Here is a 22,909-nt window from a genome sequence, read left to right as displayed (position 1 = left end):
GTCATCCAGAACCTCCAGGCAGACTCCCTGGACTACCACAGTTGCCCCCTCTCCTTCCTCCTGTGGGCTGACCAAGGCCTGCTCAGCCAGCTCAAGGAGGCATGTTTTTCTCCCCAGAAAAAACTAAAGCTGATTCAAAGGGGGTTTGGGAGATTTCAAAACTCTTCCACGAAGGACCTGCATGTTTATCATCAATGAAAGGTGGCTATCGATGAAAGGAGGACACTCTTCCGTTCGCCTATTAACGGATTGACATCTCCTCGACATCCTGGTCACGGAGGAGAGAGGGTGGATGGACTTTTCACCAAATGAAACAAGGCCACAAATGTCTGCCACTTTGAAATTCACTTACAAACCAAAAATCAGTTTTAGAGAAAATATTGATGCAAAAAAAAATTCATAATAATTTTGCCAGATACTAAACATACGGTGCCTTCAAAAAGTATTCATACCCCTTGACTTATTCCACATTTTGTTGTTGCAGCCTGAATTCAAAATGGAGATAAACAATTCTCACCCATCTGCACACAATAGCCCATAATGACAAAGTGAAAACATGTAAAAAATAAATTAAATAAAAACATTTTTGCTAATATATTGAAAATGAAATACAGATATATCATTTACATACCCTGAGAAAATACATGTTAGAATCACCTTTGGCAGCAATTGCAGATGTGAGCTTCCTTGGTACGTTTCGAAGGGCCTTGCACACCTGGATCGTACAATATTTGCCTATTATTCTTTTCAGAATTCTTCAAGCTCTGTCAAATTGGTTGTTGATCATTGCTTGACAACCATTTTAAGTCTTGCCATAGATTTTCAAGCAGATTTATGTCAAAACTAACTCAGCCACTCAAACAATATGGAGAGTGGTACTCCGTAAAAAATACATAGTATACAATCGGTGACTCAATGTCATATTTATCCTGATATCAGATTCGAATTGACGCAACCCCAACAATATTCCATAATAATCTGCCGTTTCCAGCTACAATAGTCATTTACAATGTCTACACTGTGTTTCTGATCAATTTGAAGTTATTTTAATGGACAAAAAAATCTGCTTTTCTTTAAAAAATAAGGACATTTCTAAGTGACCCCAATCTTTTCAACTGTAGTGGACGCTGTCATAGTTTGTCTATTTTATTATTGATTGATTGTACATTGGCTAATATTTTATTTATTTATCCATTATTTTACCAAGTAAATTGACAGAGAACACATTCTCATTTACAGCAACGACCTGGGGAATAGTTACAGGGGATGAATGAGCCAATTGTAAATGGTGGATTATTAAGTGACCATGATGGTTTGAGGGACAGATTGGGAATTTAGCCAGGTCACCAGGGTTAACACCCTTATGATAAGTGCCATGGAATCTTTAATGTCCTCAGAGAGTCAGGACACCCATTTAACATCCCGTCTGAAAGACCTTACCCTACACAGCACAATGTCCCCAATCACTGCCCTGGGGCTTTAGGATATTTTTTAGACCAGAAGAAAGAGTGCCTCCTACACCACTTCCAGCAGCATCTGGTCTCCCATCCAGGGACTGACCAGGACCAATCCTGATTAGCTTCAGAAGCAAGCCAGCAGTGGTATGCAGGGTGGTATGCTGGATGGTAAAGGTAGATTTCGCTCTCGCGTCGGATCCTTACAAGGCACCCGGACCCTCGTCCCTGATACCTCCGTCTCTTTCTCCTGCGAGTGACGGGGATGAGGGCATTTTCGGGCGTCTAAAGTAAATCATTCCCGCCCGACTCTCCAGTACGGGGTGAGTAATCTCTGTCCTGATATCTAGAAGTTCTTTTCGGTCATAAGACACATACTGTTGATAATGGGATAAGATAAAGGGTGAGTCGGTCAAGGATCGATGCAGACAAGGTGGTAGATTGTACGACAAGTGACAGGTTTATTCAGAGTGAAGATATCTGGTACAGCGTATATACGGGCCCCTCTGTTAGCTCATCAGAGTCTAGCAGAAAGGAACCTTGCTAACAGTGAGTACAAGCATCATATACACCAGAAAGTAGGTTGATTTCTAGGAGATCGGATCTTCGGATTGGATCAGGCTGGGGTGTAGTCATCCGGCATTGGCTCTGTTGTCTGTCCGTCATCGTAGAATCCTCCCATGCCTGTTCTTGGTCGTCACACCATGTTCAGCTGAAAAGGAGATCTGGTGTGTGCACTATCTTCAGTCACACAATGTTCGGCTGGGAGGGAGATTATGTGTGTGTGCTAGTTTGTCTCTAAGTCTAGGCTTTCAAGCCAATCTGTGGGTGTTTTATCTGGGTGTCCTCGGCAGCTATGTGTGTACTGTATGTGCGTCGTCCCTGTCTTCTGGGGTCAGTGTGTAAGAGCGTATGCGTCCCTGTCCTGTCCTCAAGAGTCCGTGTGTAATGTGTGTGCGTCCCTATCTTCAGGGGAGTTGTGGCCGAACTGCCGGCTAGCACCTGTGGCTAGGAGTATCCTGTTGTGACAGTGTTCTGGATGATCAAAGTGAGTGTGTGTGTGAGAGATATCCTGTATGGGGCCCAACCTGTTTTACTATGAAAATACGTTGTCCCAGCTATAGTAGTGTAATGTCACCTACATAAGAATTAGCAGTCCTCTACAATACAAAATAGGTTTCAAATAACGCGAAAAAACATACACAATAGCACAATTAGTTACGGGATCGTAAAATGGCAGCCATCCCCTCAGCGCCATTCGCATTGTACAGTTGGTAAAAACCGAAAGATTCTTCTGCAGTGACAAATTTCCAGTGCATGGCTCATGCGTTTAAGTGTAGCCTAGAAGTCATCGGGTATTTGTCCAATATCGTGCGTAAAAGCAGTTGTTTCTTGACAACAGCGTTTCAAATGGTGTACTTTTGAAAACATCGTCTTCAAATATTGTTATCTTTCTGAATTGTGTCATATTTGACCCTAAAGAATAGTGAGACGCATAGCCACCATCCCTCAGTCTTGTATGCATTTATCCACTGTAGAGACCTACCTTCAGTTGACAGCTACAGGGAACAATATTTGTGGTTCTACAGGGTAAGTTCTCTGCTTTTCTTCGGTTTTCTAAATGTATTTACTATTTTCTAAATCTATTTATGGTAAGACATTCATTAGAAATAATACATGTTTATTACATGTAACAAGTTGTGGACTGTTGGTAAAATTCTGAATCTTTGGCATGAATAACAATGCCAGTTGCAAAAACACATGGCATCACTGAATAATGTGTATTTTGTGTATAATTTATTGAATTCATGCAGTTTTTATTAGGCTACCAACATTGCAGAATTACATTTTAACTAATGTAGCCTACACTAATTTATAGGGATGATGTTTGGATTAAGGAATATGATAATGCCATATAACTATATATTCATAATAAATAATCTAATTTCAACTGGGGACTTAAAGTTCTCAAACAATATGAGAAGAAGGGATGGTGAAGAATAGTGTGATTCTTTGCAAACACACCAACCCATTACAGACTATCAAGACACAGAACCATGTTGATTGGGTGTTTTATAGTAGTAATAGCACCAGATAATTACATGTCAAGTAGAATAGAGGAAACATTAAACATGGTGTGTAGGCCTATAGCAGCCAGATAGACGTTAAAGAGGTTACTTTTGCAACATTGTATTGTATTCATTTTGTTTTGAAATGATACATCGACTCTGTCCCAAATGGCCTATTCCCTATAAATTAGTGCACTGGGCCTTGGTAAAAATAAGTGATCACAGAGCAGGCCTTAAAGCCTAATCTTGTTGATGTGTGCTCCGTCACAATGGGCTAGTTCCATGCCGCAAACATTTTATGGATCTTCATCCAGGATTTCACTGCTACAGTCCTCTGAAAGGCATTGGGTCTGCTGCTATTGGTTTCCGAGGTGAAGTTTCCCTAGGTACAGCTCTAGGATCAGCTTCCCCTCCCTCCCTCAATCCTAACCTTAACCTTTCGTGTGAAAAATACCTTAATAGAAGAACCCTTTTATTAATGTGCTTAATTTTTCAAAACAATAATGAACACCATAACATTTGATATATCCTGAGGAATCACATTTTTTCATAATCCTAAAGATGTTATGAATGTAGAAATGTGACTAATCACATAAAGTGAGACTGAGCAATTTTGACTCGTCAACTGGAGTGAATTTCAGTCAACTATGTGACAAAGTTTTTTAGGCTGTTTGTGAACAGTCACATTGAAGTAATCTTATCCTCGATGCAGGTGCTTCTCAAGAAACTGATAGGGAGTGACTACAGGCTACTATTTCAAAATGCTTATCTGATGTAGAGATACAAATTCAAGGTGCAGTGTTTGTCTTCTCTGTGAAACACAATCAACCTGATCAATTTCACATAGAAATGTTTAGTTATAGATCTGTCATTCTCATTGAAAGCAAGTCTAAGAAGAGGTAGATCTGTTCTATGTGCGTTATTTATATGCTTCCTGTTCTTAAGTTTAGTTTTTGCGTCTTTTACTTTACCTTTAAGTGACCTTTGTTTTTAAAAAAAGAGTGGAATATCCACTCTACTTTAAGGTATTTTTATCAGGCTTTGTTAATGGACACATATGGGGAGATAGAAATGAGGGAGACACAGGAGGAAGGGTGGAGACAGGATATTAACCCTGTTTTCCAGTGGGGAGCCATGTGCTTGATGCCGAGTTCTGAAAAAAAGCATTGTTCACTAAAATGAAAGCATTGTTCACTAAAATAGTCTGTTTCTGTCCTGTTGGGGCAGGTCTATTGGTTACACAGTAATGTCTGGGAAAGTTTCATAATGATGATGTAGATCCTGCTAAGATTGTGCTGGTCTGGGCAATGAGTGGTGAGTGTGTATAATGGCAATTGGTGTATTATACAGCCAATCGTAGCATATCTTTCCCACTGCAACCTTGAATTGCTTCACCATTACTCTAATTTAGACATGTCTGTGTGTGTGTACGTGAGTACTCTCAAATATATTTCAAATTGCAGTGGTACTGCAGCCTACAGACACCATTAAGATTGGGGTCATATTTTGTTTACAAATGTGTCACAAACAACGTAGGATGTGCCACTTTCAGATGAGTGGGCTGGGACTATATATTTACCTGGAATTTGCTTTGGCATCTCTTACCACCTCTGCCACCATCGCAAGCAGTTAACCAATGTTTTCTGTTTGGTAGAAAGCTGAGTGGTGGGGCTGGGAAAGTATGTATGTAATGTAACCACTCTCAAATTCACTACCATGTGAGAGTTTCACTACCTTGTGAGTGGAACAACTACAGATCCACAGTAATGACCATATTTCAATCAATGGTATGAAAATTATTTTGGAAAGCTCAACCCCTGACCTTAATGGGTGATTTAGCGAGATAGCGAGATAAATCACTTATGAGATAGAGAACTTATGCTAGATATAGAGAGAACTTATACTAGATAGAGAAAAATGCTGTTTTTTACAGAGTCAAGTGTGGTCTTGGTGCTGTTTCCTCCTCTGTGTGATTTCCGGTTTAGTCAATGTTTCACATCCAACTGACACAGCAATAGTTTCTTGTGTTTCTTTCTTCTTATACGGGTCATTTGTTATTTTCAGGAGTGTGACATTAATTTCCATTTTGGTCATTTAGTTTTTATCAGAGTGATTTACAGTCAGTGCATTCAGATAAGGAAGGTAAAACAACTACATATCACAGTTATTGCAAGAAAAATCTTCCTGAAAAGCAGCAGTTATTAGCGAAATTGGCGGTGGTGCTATTAAGTGCAATAATAACAAGTACAACAGTTATGTGTTCATTTAGGGTACCACACAACATTCATTCTATTTTGCTTTATTTTTGTATTTTTTGTTGTTGTATTGGCTTTGTCCATTCACTGTAATTTCTACAGACAGTAAAGCACGATATAGCCTAATATTCAATCCCAAACGGTGTTCTGTACGATACGAACTGCCACGTGTGACGTCAATGACATTATTAATCCAAACTAATCTTCAATCTTAACATAGGCCGTCCGAAGCAGAAACGCAAAGCATTGGACCCGCAAAGCATTGTTCTTATTAACTGACTTACCTAGTTAAATAAAGTAAAAAAATATATATACAGTGCCTTGCGAAAGTATTCAGCCCCCTTGAACTTTGCGACCTTTTGCCACATTTCAGGCTTCAAACATAAACATATAAAACTGTATTTCTTTGTGAAGAATCAACAACAAATGGGACACAATCATGAAGTGGAACAACATTTATTGGATATTTCACACTTTTTTAACATCAAAAACTGAAAAATTGGGCGTTCAAAATGATTCAGCCCCCTTAAGTTAATACTTTGTAGCGCCACCTTTTGCTGCGATTATAGCTGTAAGTCGCTTGGGGTATGTCTCTATCAGTTTTGCACATCGAGAGACTGACATTTTTTCCCATTCCTCCTTGCAAAACAGCTCGAGCTCAGTGTGGTTGGATGGAGAGCATTTGTGAACAGCAGTTTTCAGTTCTTTCCACAGATTCTCGATTGGATTCAGGTCTGGACTTTGACTTGGCCATTCTAACACCTGGATATGTTTATTTTTGAACCATTCCATTGTAGATTTTGCTTTATGTTTTGGATCATTGTCTTGTTGGAAGACAAATCTCCGTCCCAGTCTCAGGTCTTTTGCAGACTCCATCAGGTTTTCTTCCAGAATGTTCCTGTATTTGGCTCCATCCATCTTCCCATAAATTTTAACCATCTTCCCTGTCCCTGCTGAAGAAAAGCAGGCCCAAACCATGATGCTGCCACCACCATGTTTGACAGTGGGGATGGTGTCTTCAGGGTGATGAGCTGTGTTGCTTTTACGCCAAACATAACGTTTTGCATTGTTGCCAAAAAGTTCAATTTTGGTTTCGTCTGACCAGAGCACCTTCTTCCACATGTTTGGTGTGTCTCCCAGGTGGCTTGTGGCAAACTTTAAACAACACTTTTTTATGGATATCTTTAAGAAATGGCTTTCTTCTTGCCACTCTTCCATAAAGGCCAGATTTGTGCAATATACGACTGATTGTTGTCCTATGGACAGAGTCTCCCACCTCAGCTGTAGATCTCTGCAGTTCATCCAGAGTGATCATAGGCCTCTTGGCTGCATCTCTGATCAGTCTTCTCCTTGTATGAGCTGAAAGTTTAGAGGGACGGCCAGGTCTTGGTAGATTTGCAGTGGTCTGATACTCCTTCCATTTCAATATTATCGCTTGCACAGTGCTCCTTGGGATGTTTAAAGCTTGGGAAATCTTTTTGTATCCAAATCTGGCTTTAAACTTCTTCACAGCAGTATCTCGGACCTGTCTGGTGTGTTCCCTGTTCTTCATGATGCTCTCTGAGCTTTTAACGGACCTCTGAGACTATCACAGTGCAGGTGCATTTATACGGAGACTTGATTACACACAGGTGGATTGTATTTAACATCATTAGTCATTTAGGTCAACATTGGATCATTCAGAGATCCTCACTGAACTTCTGGAGAGAGTTTGCTGCACTGAAAGTAAAGGGGCTGAATAATTTTGCACGCCCAATTTTTCAGTTTTTGATTTGTTAAAAAAGTTTGAAATATCCAATAAATGTCGTTCCACTTCATGATTGTGTCCCACTTGTTGTTGATTCTTCACAAAAAAATACAGTTTTATATCTTTATGTTTGAAGCCTGAAATGTGTCAAAAGGTCGCAAAGTTCAAGGGGGCCGAATACTTTCGCAAGGCACTCTATATGCGTAGGACGGTTGGCAGGACCATAAAATGAATAGCTCTCACAATGTTCTCTTGTAGAATCTTTCTTTGCGTAAATAATAAGGCTAACCCCAATTAGTCGACTAGTAGATTGTTTGGTTGTTATGCTGTTAGTCGACTCAAATTGTTTTAGTCGAGCAGAAACAAATATATACAGTACCAGTCAAATGTTTGGACACACCGACTTATTCCAAGGTTTTTCTTTATTTGTACTATTTTCCACATTGTAGAATAAATAGTGAATATGAAATGACACATATGGAATCATGTAGCAACAAAAAAAAGTGTTAAACAAATAAATATATATTTTATAATTGAGATCCTTCAAAGTTGCCACCATTTACCTTTATGACAGCTTTGCCGCATAGGAAAATGGTCTCTTTTTTGCTTTCTTGAGTAAGGCACCTCCAACATGCAGGTTGCTCATTGCTTTCTTTGGTGGTGAGTCAGCCAGCGGGAATATACAGAGTGTCGGGGTTGGTAATGATCTCTAGTTGCACCGTGATTGACTCAGTGTTATGTCACTCATGGGGACAACAATTCCAAGCCCCTTGGGTGCTACCATAGAGTTACATTCAAAGTGCCCATCCGAGAAGGCTCAAGGTCGCAGATAAAATGACGTCAAATCACATTATATCTACCATAGCTTTGATTGGACTGATGTCAACATCATACTTTCAAAATCTTTGCTAGCAAGATAGACTAGCAGTCATCATCATGAATCAAGTCCACAATCTACTGGCAAATCCTTTTAAATCCTTGTCATATGAAGATAAATTATAGAAAAAAACGTATTGGTGCTCATTGGACATAAATATTACACAACTATTTGGAAATGGCAAATTAAAAAATGAGTGATTTGGAAGGAATCATTGGCTAACTGCATACGTTGGAAAGCAATCACTGCTATTCAGTGGAGTGGATGTGTGGTCCAAATTTAGGTTTAAGGGTCTCTTTGATACCAGCATTTGCCCGCAAGAAGGACGGCCGCACCACCTTTCTTTTCAAGTGAGGACAGCACAACAAGGTGAGTCAAAACAAATATTGTATGCCGCTGCATAAATTATGTAATATGACAGGGAGATATGCATACTGTTGCTAAGAAAGTGATACTAAGTGTATGTTGTGTAGTTAGCTGTTAGTAGCCTACGTGCCTCACCCTAATAATGTGGTCCTTTCCCCCTCATAACTTAATCTACTGTTCTGACTTAGTGGTGCACATGTAGCCTATAGCCTGTTTTAGAGAAATGTAATCATTGAATATTGAAAGAGCTTTCATTGTCTGCCTATATGCCCCCTTTATTTATCTTGCGTTTCTGACTTGGTGTACAGGGAGAATACTGTAAGACTGGCCCCTTTTTCTGAATTCTGTCGCTGTACATTTCAAAAGTGCTGAACAAATAGTTATATTAACTATTTTCGTCCTAGCTCACTCAACTTTATGTTTTGTCGATTAGTCATTGTCTTTTGTTTGGAGCGCTCCTGTCAATGTTTAGTAAGAACGCGCAAGCATAGAGGTAGGCCTATAGGCTACCTGGCCTGTGCGCAAATGGAGGCATATAAATGTGCCCATTTGGGGATCTGATAGTATTTCTGATTGGCTTAACATACCACCACTAATGACCTGTGGAGCTTCTCAAAGTAATGTTTACTTCACCTCAAACAGCAAGCAAACATGGTATGTTTGAACATTATTTAGAATTACAATAGTTCCTCAATGTATTTGAAAAATCTTTCCACCTCTCCCTTTCGATAACCACTCGATAACCACTCAGCGTGAAAGGTGAAAATGTAATGTTCTGATCCAGTGGAAACGTCATAAAATAGGCCTACCTGATTACTTCTTATCAGTGCTTGACTTGGACTGAAATAGGTTCCGGTACTCATTTTGGGTGCTGGTACTGTTCATATGTAGGTGCAGGAGCTCCACATTACCTTTGAGCTAATATTCTATAGGAGGAACGAGCTCAAGCAGTAGAAAAATTGAGGTGCCGGTACTCAGCTCTGGTGAACTCCTGCCCAAGTCAAGCATCGTTTCTTATCCCTTGCGCAAATAGCCTACAGCTGTGTCTGTCCCAAGCTCACTGGTGCAGGAAACTCTGAGACCCCAGAATATTTTATACAATGTTGCAAGTTCACTAGCTCAAGCTTCAGGCGGACCTAAGTTAATAGTTGATGAAATGTTTAAAGTTTGATGCAGACAGGCATCCATAGCCAATGTGATTTATAGGATATATTTATACCTTGCTTGTTGAGCGTATTGCGATTGTTAGAGGGATGGGACTTACTTTTCCTAGGAATACTGACTGTTTATTTGGCAGCCAGTAAGCTGAAGGTGCACCTCCACTACCAGTTGTTCCTACTACCACTTCCACATCCACTTCACCGCCCTGAGCTACAAGGCCCCAGGCTGTGGGGTGGAGCATGCCCACCTGCTTTCGGACTTGATCCAGAACCTCCAGGCAGACTCCCAGTACTATCACAGTCGCTCCCTTTCCTTCCCTCTGCGGGTTGACCAAGGCCTGCTGGCAAGCTGTAGTGTCTAGACTCCCAAACACGACAACACTACTACGGTAGGGCCTCAGAGGGAGGAACACATTGAGAATGGTGGTGGTTTGGTACACAGGCCTTTTCGCAGTTGAATTTGCTAAAATCCTGTGTCCTGTCCTCCGTCCTCTCTTGCCTCCTTTTTAAAAACGCCAAAAGTAATCGTGGAGTGGCAGTGAGGTGAGGTAATGTGGACGAAGATATGCTTGTATGAAATTAAGCCCAAAACATAGCAAAATTACAATCTGTGTCAGTAGCTGTAGTTAGCTAGCTAACAATATAGCAAGGTGTTGTCATGACGTGGCCTTTTCTGGGTATAGATTGTGGGTTCCCCCTCACGCAAAATTCTGCTATCTCTGGAACTGCCTCCCTCATGTGTCCCTCAGTCTTCTCCTCTTGGCCATTCGGCACTGAGTAATATGGTGCCTCTTTGCCAACAAAGCCAAAGCTTGGCTTCTCCTCTTGGCCTTTCGGCCCCAATTTTCCCACGGGAGGAAGCCAAACCTGTCCGCCCGCTTGTCTCAGAATACCTTGACAAACTGGTCAAGAATTTCCCCACCTTTGATGCTGTTCCAAGTCAGCCAACCGATACTGAGACGTTCCTAGCTGACATAGAGAACGCATTGGATGGCTAACCGGATGCTACGGGTTCTGACAGAGTTTACCTGTTGAAGCGAACATCAAATAGACACGTGACGGGGTTCAATCAACACGTGCTAAATAACTACGCTAAACTTGCCATAGCTTTGAAATTAGAATTCAGTGGTTTTGCATCTCGCAAACATGATAGTTAACTGGCTAACATCGTCAAACAAGCTCGGAACGAACACCCACAAGCTTATTATCATAGACTTCGTTCAGCTTACTTTGGTCTACTCACTGAAACAGGAATGGAAGAGCTGTTACCATTCAAACAAATGTTTCTATCAAACATGTATCCCACCTTCATTACCTACTTGGGCCCTGCAGCCCACGTTGGCTTGACTATCTTACAACTCAGAGAGAATGCAAGCACAGCTTTTGAGGCATCAAAAGTTCACAACGCTAAGAGCCCTGACCACTCGGTTTTGAAGTTTGACCAGGAGCACTCACTCCAGTTAGAGGGTGCATTATTAGGTATTGGAGCGTTGACGGTTTCAACAACGGTTTCTACCACGAAACCACGATTCCAATAACCTCCGCGGTCAAAATAACTGTAAAGTACGTCGCCATCGAAACGACTACCGCTACAATCGACCTGTTCGCTACGTTCCTGCACCCGATCCACACAAAGTGTCAGAGCACAAGGGTAACAAAGGGTTACAGGACGATCAAAACGTAGACCATAGAAGTGATTTAGCTCATCTGGTAGGCTCGTGTCACTGGGCAGCTTGCTGCTGTGCTTCCCTTTGTAGTCTGTAATAGTTTGCAAGCCCTGCCACATCGGACCAGCGTTGGAGCCAGTGTAGTATGATTCAATCTTGACCCTGTATTGACGCTTTGCCTGTTTGATGGTTCGTCGCAGGGCATAGTGGGATTTCTTGTAAGCTTCCGGGTTAGTGTCCCGCACCTTGAAAGCGGCAGCTCTACCCTTTAGCTCAGTATGAATGTTGCCTGTAATCCATGGCTTCTGGTTAGGGTATGTACGTACAGTCACTGTGGGGACGACGTCGTCAATGCACTTATTGATAAAGCAAGTGACTGATGTGGTGTATTCCTCAATGTCATCGGAAGAATCCTGAAACATGTTCCAGTCTGTGATAGCAAAGCAGTCCTGTAGTTTAGCATCTGCTTCATCTGACCATTTTTTTATAGACCGTGTCACTGGTGCTTCTTGCAGAACACCTTCTGTATTCTGTTAGACAGGTAACTCTTTATCCACAATATAGCAGGGGATGTAAAACCATAACATATATGTTTTTCCAGCAGCAGACTATGATGGGTAATGTCAAAAGCTGCACTGAAGTCTAACATAACATCCTCACAATCTTTTTATCATCAGTTTCTCTCAGCCAATCATCAGTCATTTGTGTAAGTGCTGTGCTTGTTGAATGTTCTTCCCTACAAGGGCGATGAAAGTCTGTTGTCAAATTGTTTACTGTAAAATAGCATTGTATCTGGTCAAACACATTTTTTTCTAAACTTTACTTAGGGTTGTCTTTCATAATTTGTTCCGATATACTTGGATTTGTCGTATCAGCGGTTGTCGTTGGCATGTCATATGCCTAAGTTTGCTATTCTTGCCAATGAAAAAAAGAATTAGTTAATCAAGTAGTTGGCAATATCTGTCGGTTTTGTGATGAATAAGCGTTAGCCTTTTTTTTATTAATTCAAGGTGCTCTAAGGCTTTGTACTATCATTCTTTATGTCATTTATCTTTGTTTCATCATGTAGTTTCTACTTTTGATTCAGTTTAGTGACATGATTTCTCAACTTGCAGTATGTTTGGAGTCGGTTGTGCAGCCAGACTTATTTGCCATTATTTTTGCCTCATCCCTCTCAACCATAATTTTTCGCTTCCTTATCAATCACGATGATTTAATAGTTTTAGTCATTTTCTTATTGGGTGCATGCCTATTAGTAATTGGGATAAGCAATTTTGCAAATGTGTTAAGTGCAGCGTTTGTTTGCATCTCATGACACACCACAGACCAACAAATATTCTTTACATCAATAACATAGGAATCACTAAAACATGAATTGTATGTCCTCTTATACACTATATTAGACCCAGCCTTTGGAACTTTGGTTTTCCTATATATGACTACTATATTGTGATCACTACATCCGATGGATCTGGATACTGATTTTAAGCACATTTTCTGTAAATGTTATAACGTTGTATTGCTACCACTGTATCATCAAATGTATTATCTAAGTGAGTTTCAGAGATAGTCGGAATATGAATGTCATCTGTTACTAGCCAGTTATTCATTTCATGAACCTTGTTTCTTAAGCTACATATGTTAACATGGGCTGTTTTGAGCTCTGTTCTGTGATGCTTTTCATTGCTTTACTGGGAAGCTTAGCAGAAGTAGATATGCTCATGTTATTTATGTTAGTGCAGGGTGAGCTGCACACAGTGGCCTTCCTACTAGGGCACACCTGCTCAGTACAAACAGCATAAATCTGGTTCATAGGCACATGATTGCTGCATACAATAGCTGTAGGATCAGCAGAGGCATTCAGGGCAGTTAGAGGGACATAAATTAGGTTACTTACGTTGTGTCTACCAACGCCCCTGGTATAATGTACATTTGCTAAAGCATTATGACGACTCAGAGACACAATGGTAGGGATTAACGTATTTGGGCTTGGGGCATTGATAAGTCATTGTCTCAACGTAGCCTTATAATGCTGTGAAAGGATCCAGGAACCCAAATGATTTGGTTGGATCCCATATTCCTTATAAAACGTGTTTTGTATCCAAAAGGTATCAAAATTGTCAACAAAATTACACCCATTGAGCTGCAATAATCATGTAGCCAGTTGTGAAGACAAAGAATCCTGCTAAAACGTTCAATGCCACATGGAGCGCTGGAGCTGTCTGCAAGCACAGCTCCATGAGTGAGATTTCCAACTGCTCAACTCCGCTCACATGCTCTGACCCCCTCACATTGACTAGGTACTGGTACCACCTGTATATAGCCTTGTTACTGTTACTTTAGCTTATTTTATGTTTATTTATTTTTGCAAATATTTTCTTACTTTAAAAAAAATTCAACATTAATGGGTAAGGGCTTGTAAGTAAGCATTTCACGGTAAGGTCTACACTTGTTGTATTCGGCACATTTGACAAATAAAATTAGATTTGTGTGTGTTAGTGATGCTGAATTGTTTTTACATATCGGAATATTATTTTTGACAAGATATCTTTTTGACAATATCGCAGTATTATTTTTTTGCACTAATTGGTTGTACCTGCACCAAAACTCCAGTATTTTTCCTTCATAGTTTGTTCTCCATCATCTTTTTAAATAAGGAGCCAATTTGTTTTCAGCACTTTTATTTCCATGATTGACCAAAACAGTTTATTATGGCTCTCTCATGTCCCAATATGTTTGGACTATGGAATCTCAATAAAATCACATTATTTAATGGCAAAGCATGTAGAATCGCAATACATATCGTATCGGCACCTAAGCATTGTGATAATATTGTATTGTGAGGACCCTGGCAATTCCTAGCTTGTGTGTGTGTGTGTGTGTGTGTGTGTGTGTGTGTGTGTGTGTGTGTGTGTGTGTGTGTGTGTGTGTGTGTGTGTGTGTGTGTGTGTGTGTGTGTGTGTGTGTGTGTATTAGGGTGGGGGATTGGCTTTTGTGTGTGTAGACCAACCTATGAGGGGAGGGAGGAAAAGGGCAGTTGTTACAGCTGACTGGTGGCTAGCTGATTGGGTGATCTATTAAATGGGATGTTCCACTCACTCACTCACTCACTCACTCAGGGTGAAACCATCGCCACAAACACTCCAGACATGAGAAGGAGCAGGTGAAGATGTCCCTGAAGAACACCAAAAGTAAGTGATTTAAACCAGTATTTCAATGAATTATATCCAATTCTATCAGTTTGAGAATGAACAGATTCTTCAGATTTCAGATAACCTAATGCCAGGTAATTTAGTCAGTTATGACTAAACCAGTCATGGTATTATGTTATTGTATATTCTGCTGTTGGGTTTTCCTTAACATTAGTCAGTTCAAATGTGAGGGGAGGTTAGTAAAAAAAAAGGGCTTTTCTTTGTGAATATATTGAAATGTGTTGCTTGTAACGCCTTATTGTTAATACGCACCCCAGACGTTGTCTTGTTGCTACTCTGCTATGTGTAATGTGTTGAAAAACAGTTCCGTTACCATTAGTCAAATTCCAGGACGTTTTCACTGTCTTGAAGGTCAAGTTCAGTTCACTTAAAGTTCAGATTTTCAATGACTCATATATTATTATCTGAAAGGATAAACTGATATTGGATTGATATATACAGCCCCCAGAGCTTGAGTTTGACCAGTCTTTTTTTTGTTATTTGTGTCACAGCATTGCACAGCATGTTGCACTCGCCTGGGTCAAAATCGGCTAGTGAAAAATATTTTATTGCATTAAATTGAAATAACAAATGCCCTTGTGTCTTCAACACCACCAGGGAAATTATTTTGTGTCTGCCTTTCTTTTACGGATTTTGACCCAGGCGAGAATGGCATGCTGTGCTGTGAAGCGTGCAAAGGGTATCTGTACATTAAAATCACCTCTCTGTGTTAATTTGCAGCATGGTCCAGAGTACTTGTACCTGTGCTGCTGCTGTGCTGTGTGTCCTACTACTATTCACATTTCTTCCTTCAGAGGTAAACCTCCCTTTTGTCTTCATTCAGCCACCTGGTCCTCCTCAAGGTCCTTCTGCATTTGACAGGATTTGAGTGCTACAGAGGATGGCAGAGTTTATGTAAGCACGGTGTGGCTTGTAAGAGAGATACAGGCTGCGTCTCAAATGGCACACTATTCCCTATATAGTGTGCTACTTTTTGACCAGGGCCCATAGGGCTCCGGTCAAAAATAGTGCCTATGTACCCTGGTCAAATGTAGTGCACTATATAGGGAATAGGGTGCCATTTGGGACGTACCCATGTACTCTTTAGCACAGCTGGGGGGAGAGATTAAGCTTGGTTCAGGGCTGCCCTGACCAGGCACTGTTAGAGAAAGACAGAGGAGAAGCTCAACGTCTCTTTGCATGAGGTGTTGGCCAAATGCAAACACAACGTTCCTTTGCACGTTATCTTTTTGGCCAAAATGTCAGATAAGTGGGTTTGCTAGACTTCGATAAGCGGCACATTTTATTCAGTATAGCTATCTAAACAGAACAATTACAGAACATTACAAATTGTATGTATAAGAGAAAAATAGAGCAGTATCGATGACAGATAGCTTCGACCAGACCATCCCATCAAGTTCAGGATTTGCATCTTTTGACCAATGGGTAAAATGATATGTTAATTGTCTAGATAATCGTCTAAGAAAACCAGTAGTCCAAACCATGTCTGTCATTATCTGTTCAAAGGTTATTTGAGTTTTTACCCTTGTATGATAGCAGAATTACGGTGACTAAATCAACGGAGACCAGAGAAAAAAACAGTGATCAAAAATCAGGAAAATTGCACCGCGTCAGCGAGGCTGGATTCTGTGCCAGAATTAAGGCTAATGGCTTACCTGACAGGCTCACTTTCCCATTGAACTTGTCATCTTTCGTCTCAAATCCGCAGGACATAAAACAACATAGAGACATGACATGTAGTATTTTCATATTTTAGTAGAATATTTTAATTAGAAATTCCTGTTATTTTTCAAACTTTTCTCACAAAAACAAGCTTTTTATTTTCAAAGCCTTTTACATTTAATTCAGCTCATGTCATGATAATTTAGTTTTTAGCTACCTGCGGAAACAGGAAGGAAGACTGAAGCAAAACCTAAGTTATTTCTTTGATATATTTACGGTTTACCACATATGGTGGAGATGCGGGGAACTCAATAGATTTGGGTGCCGTGGGGTCGAGTGTGCGGAGATTACCATGGAGGAGCTGGTGGCTCAGTTCATACTCAGCCAGCAGTAGCAACAGGCTCTCCAGGAGCAAGCGCTGGAGGAGCAGCTCCAACAAAACCGCAGACTGGTAGCTGAGGTAGCCCAGTTGAAGGTTGGGAGGGCTCAGGAGTCTGGCCCGAATCAGTTCTTGATTCAGTTAAGGAAGGAAGATGACGTGGAGCCGTATCTGTGCACCTTCGAGAGGACGGCACAGCGGGAAGGATGGCCCAAACCCCAGTGGGCCAGCCTGTCGGCACCCTACCTCTGGGAAGGCCCAGAAGGCCTACTTTGATTTGAACACTGACCAGGCCGCAAATTATGAGGAACTCTAACGGGAGATACTAGGCCGTTATGGGTTCAATCTCGCACGCCGTGCACAACTGGTCCACGACTGGGACTTTGACCCCACCCTGTCCCCCCGTGCGCAGATAAGCGACCTGGTGTGGTTGGCTACTGACGGAAGTACCGTCCCTCCCGATGCTCGACAAACTTGTCCTGGATAAATACCTTCGGGCCCTGCCCTACGAGATGAAGAAGATGGTGAGCATGCAGAACCCCCAGAGCTTGGAGGAATTGCTGACAGTGGTGGAAATTCACCAGAACACCCAGGACCTGCTGAGAGGGGCCCGAGCGGAGAAAGGAGACGTGGCGAGGGGGGCGACCAACACAAAGAGAGGCGAGGAGCTGAAGGGGGCCCGGACGGAACCAGCCAAGGCTGTGAAGCGGGAGGGTGACTCAAACCGACGACGCCAGCGGCTGCTGGACCCCGATCAGAGACTCTGCTATGAGTGCGGTGAGCCGGGGCACCTCGTGTGGAGCTGTCCAGTCCGGTAGGAGGCCATGCCCTCTGCACCCCCCAACTCTGGGACAACCCGGATGGCGAGTTACATCAATTCCTGTTGGGCGCACACCGAGACGGCCCCTCCGATGGTTCTGGTACAAATCGATGGCATCGACACCAGCGCTCTGCTGGACTCCAGCAGCATGGTGACCCAGGCCCACCAGCAGTGGTTCACACGAGAGGGGAACGAGGAACCGGGGGACGAGGAGGTGACAGTGTCTTGTGTACACGAAGAGGTACCCAACGGTGCTGGTGAGGATAACCACCCCAAAGGGGGAGTGCTAGATATGCGTGGGAGCTGTTCCTAACCTACCCGTGTCCATTCTCCTGGGTCGAGACTGCCCTCTCTTCCAGGCACTGTGGAGGAGGGACCTGGGTAGGCGAGCACTTGAGGTAGGAAGAAAACGAAAAAAGACGGTGGCCTGTGCAACCCAACCCCCGCCACAAGAGGTGTCCACTGGGCCCGAGTCGGACCCAGAGGAGGGAGACGACCCCGCTCCAGCAAGCGAGCCACCGCATGAGGAAGCCCTCAGGCTCCACTTTATGGAGGTGGAGGCCCGAGACGGACCTCCCGACACGGGAATCCTCACGGGTCAGTTTGGGATGGCCCAATTAGAAAACTCAAATCCCCAGAATGCTAGGGGCCAGGTGATTGTGGTGGATGGCTTACTGTTACCTGGGGTAAGTGATTGGTGCTACCCCCACTTCGCAATCAAGCATAATTTATTGTATCAGGTAGTAAGGCATAATGGGGAGACAAAAGACTTGTTACTCATACCCAGACAGTATGTTAGGACTGTGTTGCAGCTTGCCCACATCCACCTGTTTGGGGCACACCAGGGGATTGAGAAAACCAGGGAGCAGATCGTGAACCAGTTCCACTGGCCCGGAGTCAAGTGCGCCGTGGAGGACTACTGCCGTTTGACCTCTGTCATTGCCAACAAAGGGTATATCACAAAGTATTGAGATAAACTTTTGTTATTGACCAAATACTTATTTTCCACCATAATTTGCAAATAAATTCATAAAAAATCCTACAATATGATTTTCTGGATTTATTTTTTCATTTTGTCTGTCATAGTTGAAGTGTACCTATGATGATAATTACAGGCCTCTCTCATCTTTTTAAGTGGGAGAACTTGCACAATTGGTGGCTGACTAAATACTTTTTTGCCCCACTGTATTTGATACACTGCCGATTTTGCAGGTTTTCCTACTTACAAAGCATGTAGAGGTCTGTAATTTTTATCATAGGTACACTTCAACTGTGAGAGACGGAATCTAAAACAAAAACCCGGAAAATCATATTGTCTGAGTTAAGTAGTTAATTAGCATTTTATTGCATGTGTAAAAGTATAACTTTACGTCCGTCCCCTCACCCATACCCGGGCGCGAACCAGGGACCCTCTGCACACATCAACAACAGTCACCCACGAAGCATCGTTACCCATCGCTCCACAAAAGCCGCGGCCCTTGCAGAGCAAGGGGAACTACTACTTCAAGGTCTCAGAGCAAGTGACGTAACCGATTGAAACGCTATTTAGCGCACACCGCTAACTAAGCTAGCCGTTTCACATCCGTTACACTCACCCCCCTTTTGACCTTCCTCCTTTTTCCGCAGGAACTAGTATCCCGGGTCAACAGCATCAATGTAACAATATCATTTTAAACCGCCCCCTCGCCCATACCCGGGCGCGAACCAGGGACCCTCTGCACACATCGACAACAGTCACCCTCAAAGCATCGTTACCCATCGCTCCACAAAAGCCGCGGCCCTTGCAGAGCAAGGGGAACTACTACTTCAAGGTCTCAGAGCAAGTGACGTAACCGATTGAAACGCTATTTAGCGCACACCGCTAACTAAGCTAGCCGTTTCACATCCGTTACACATGACATAAGTATTTGATCATCTACCAACCAGTAAGAATTCCGGCTCCCACAGACCTGTTAGTTTTTCTTTTAGATTCACTCCTGTTCTCCACTCATTACCTGTATTAACTGCACCTGTTTGAATTTGTTACCTGTATAAAATACCTGTCCACACACTCAATCAAACAGACTCCAACCTCTCCACAATGGCCAATACCAGAGAGCTGTGTAAGGACATCAGGGATAAAATTGTAGACCCGCACAAGGCTGGGATGGGCTACAGGACAATAGTCAAGCAGCTTGGTGAGAAGGCAACAACTGTTGGCTCAATTATTAGAAAATGGAAGAAGTTCAAGATGACGATCAATCACCCTCAGTCTGGGGCTCCATGCAAGATCTCACCTCGTGGGGCATCAATGATCATGAGGAAGGTGAGGGATCAGCCCAGAACTACACGGCAGGACCTGGTCAATGACCTGAAGAGAACTGGGACCACAGTCTCAAAGAAAACCATTAGTAACACACTACCCCGTCATGGATTAAAATCCTGTAGCGCACGCAAGATCCCCCTGCTCAAGCCAGCGCATGTCCAAGCCCGTCTGAAGTTTGCCAATGACCATCTGGATGATCCAGAGGAGGAATGGGAGAAGGTCATATGGTCTGATGAGACAAAAATAGAGCTTTTTGGTCTAAACGCCACTCGACGTGTTTGGAGGAAGAAGAAGGATGACTACAACCCCAAGAACACCATCCCAACCGTGAAGCATGGAGGTGGAAACATTGTTCTTTGCGGATGCTTTTCTGCAAAGGAGACAGGACGACTGCACCGTAGTGAGGGGAGGATGGATGGGGCCATGTATCGCGAGATCTTGGCCAACAACCTCCTTCCCTCAGTAAGAGCATTGAAGATGGGTTGTGGCTGGTTCTTCCAGCACGACAACGACCAGAAACACACAGCCAGGGCAACTAAGGAGTGGCTCCGTAAGAAGCATCTCAAGGTCCTGGAGTGGCCTAGCCAGTCTCCAGACCTGAACCCATTAGAACATCTTTGGAGGGAGCTGAATGTCCGTATTGCCCAGCGACAGCCCCGAAACCTGAAGGATTTGTATGGTCTGTATGGAGGAGTGGGTGAAAATCCCTGCTGCAGTGTATGCAAACCTGGTCCAGAACTACAGGAAACGTATGATCTCTGTAATTGCAAACAAAGGTTTCTGTACCAAATATTAAGTTCTGCTTGTCTGATGTATCAAATACTTATGTCATGCAATAAAATGCTAATTAATTACTTAAAAATCATACAATGTGATTTTCTGGATTTTTGTTTTAGATTCCGTCTCTCATAGTTGAAGTGTACCTATGATAAAAATTACAGACCTCTACATGCTTTGTAAGTAGGAAAACCTGCAAAATCGGCAGTGTATCAAATACTTGTTCTCCCCACTGTATGTGGCATTACCCTACGACATCATTGAGCGGGTAGGCGACGTCAATTATAAGGTCCGCCAACCAGTGCAGAGAAACCCCCCCCCCAGCTTTACCATGTGAATTTACTGAAGAAATGGCACCCACGCAAGGCGCTGTGCGTAACGTGGACCTGGCCACAACAGTGCAAGCTGGGCTACGCCGAAGTGGAGTATCTGGGATATCAGATCGGGAGGGGAAATTTGAAACCACAAGAAAAACAATTTGCTAGTAGATTTGTACCTAACTTTGCCGCAATAGCTTCTCCCCTCACAGATTTATCCAAGACACAACTACCCCAGACGGTGCGATGGGCGGAGGACACAGAGGCGGCGTTGTGTGTGCTATGTTTGCACCCGGTACAAGTCACCCCGGATTTCTCAAAAAAATCCTGGTCCAGACAGATGCGTCTGACACCGGGGTAGGGGCCTTTTTGTCCCAAGAGCAGGAAGGCGAGGAGCACCCCATCATGTATGTCAGCAGGAAGCTTCTCCCGAGGGAGAAGGAATACTCAATTGTCGAGAAGGACTGCCTCGCCGTGAAGTGGGCCCTCACCACCCTCAAGCATTACCTCCTCGGGAGGAAGTTCACCCTGATTACTGACCATGCCCCCCTCACGTGGATGGCACGATTTAAGGACACGAATGACCCTGTCACCCGCTGGTTCCTGTCCTTACAGCGATTCTCTTTCTCTGTCATCCACAGGTCGGGGGGCCCAGCACGACAATGTGGACGCCCTATCCAGGAGGGATGCAAACCTAGCCGTAAGCATGCCTCCCTCATAGTCAGGGCCAAGGGGGTGGGGTGGCATCCCAGGAGGTCTACCCCGGGGGATGGTAATAGAAGTGAGGTACTTGAGGCGATGTTGGCTCCCTCTGCTGGGAATACGTGAGCTGGGCACCCCGACACGGACAGCTAAGTGAAGGTAATTAGAGGAAAGTGCCAACCAGTTGTGGAGGCTAAATAAAAGGAGCACGATGGCACACCGCGGGAGAGAAGGGAGAGAGACAGTTAAGAGAGAGAAGGAAGACTGAGTCTTAGTAAAGTTGTTTTTGCGGACTAAAGCCTCTCTGTCTCTGTGTCAATCTCTACACGCTCAACCCAACACCCCACAGTTTACCACAGGTGGCTAATTTCTACCACATATATCCACAGTGGAAACTGACCCCCTACTGTGTGTGTTTCAGTCGAGTCTCTATTTCAATTGTGTGTTTCTGTTTCTGTTTTGTTTCCATGTTCTGTGTCTTTCAGTAGTGAAATGGCTTTCAGTCAGGCCCTCTGTGACAGCTGGAATATCTCTCAGAAGTGGGAGAGACTCAACTTCAAGTGAGTAATAAAGTCTACTTGATAAGAAACATGGAGGAGAGGGAGTTGATTTGTTTTTATTTGATTTGTCTTTCTTTCTCCCTCTTTCACTCTCATTCTCTCATTCTTTATCCCTTTCTTCCTCTCTCTCACTCTCCGCTGCAGATAAGATGAAGCTTTTCTTTCTCAACTGCCAAATATTTGGGTCATAGGCTCTATTTGAATAATTAATGTAAGGAAAAAAAATACATCTGCAACTTTGGTAGTGACAACAATATCACAAATAGCCATTCAAAACATGTGCATGTTTCTCTTCTGTTTTTTTTTTTACTTTGTGGTTTCTTGGAAATGTGACCAGTTAGGTGTGTCATGTTTTGCCATTGTAACAGAAGTTTTTTTCTTTTTTTCGACCAAACGACTTTGGTTTTGCAATGATACAATGAGTTTGGGTTTGTTTCTCAACACAAGTGTGATTCTTAACAAATTCGTATCTAAATCAGGCTTTCGAAGCAAGTATATAACATCTAACTTCCTTCCAAAATCATAGTTATTTTAAGTGAGTCTATGTAAGTCTATGCCACATTGATTTAATATTTCTTAT

At 42.8% G+C, this 22,909-nt stretch overlaps 1 protein-coding gene across 10 annotated transcripts in view; it reads left to right on the top strand.

Annotated features, from left to right (window-relative positions):
• The first annotated feature begins 1,890 nt into the window (after window positions 1-1,890).
• LOC118389859 (CMP-N-acetylneuraminate-beta-galactosamide-alpha-2,3-sialyltransferase 4-like) overlaps window positions 1,891-22,909 on the top strand; it is a 31,909-nt gene continuing 10,890 nt past the window's right edge. The window contains exons 1-6 of one of the 10 annotated variants that reach the window (XM_035779779.2): window positions 1,891-3,044; window positions 8,686-8,771; window positions 14,715-14,786; window positions 15,528-15,603; window positions 18,468-18,620; window positions 22,255-22,329. In XM_035779779.2, the coding sequence (XP_035635672.1) occupies window positions 14,765-14,786; window positions 15,528-15,603; window positions 18,468-18,620; window positions 22,255-22,329 (326 nt within the window). In that variant the 5' untranslated portion in view covers window positions 1,891-3,044; window positions 8,686-8,771; window positions 14,715-14,764. The other 9 variants (XM_035779781.2, XM_035779784.2, XM_035779777.2 and 6 more) reach the window with 9 other exon arrangements.

This window comes from Oncorhynchus keta, chromosome 11 (assembly GCF_023373465.1).
Source record: "Oncorhynchus keta strain PuntledgeMale-10-30-2019 chromosome 11, Oket_V2, whole genome shotgun sequence".
Lineage (NCBI taxonomy): Eukaryota > Metazoa > Chordata > Actinopteri > Salmoniformes > Salmonidae > Oncorhynchus > Oncorhynchus keta.
This window is presented reverse-complemented; position numbering and strand designations above follow the sequence as displayed.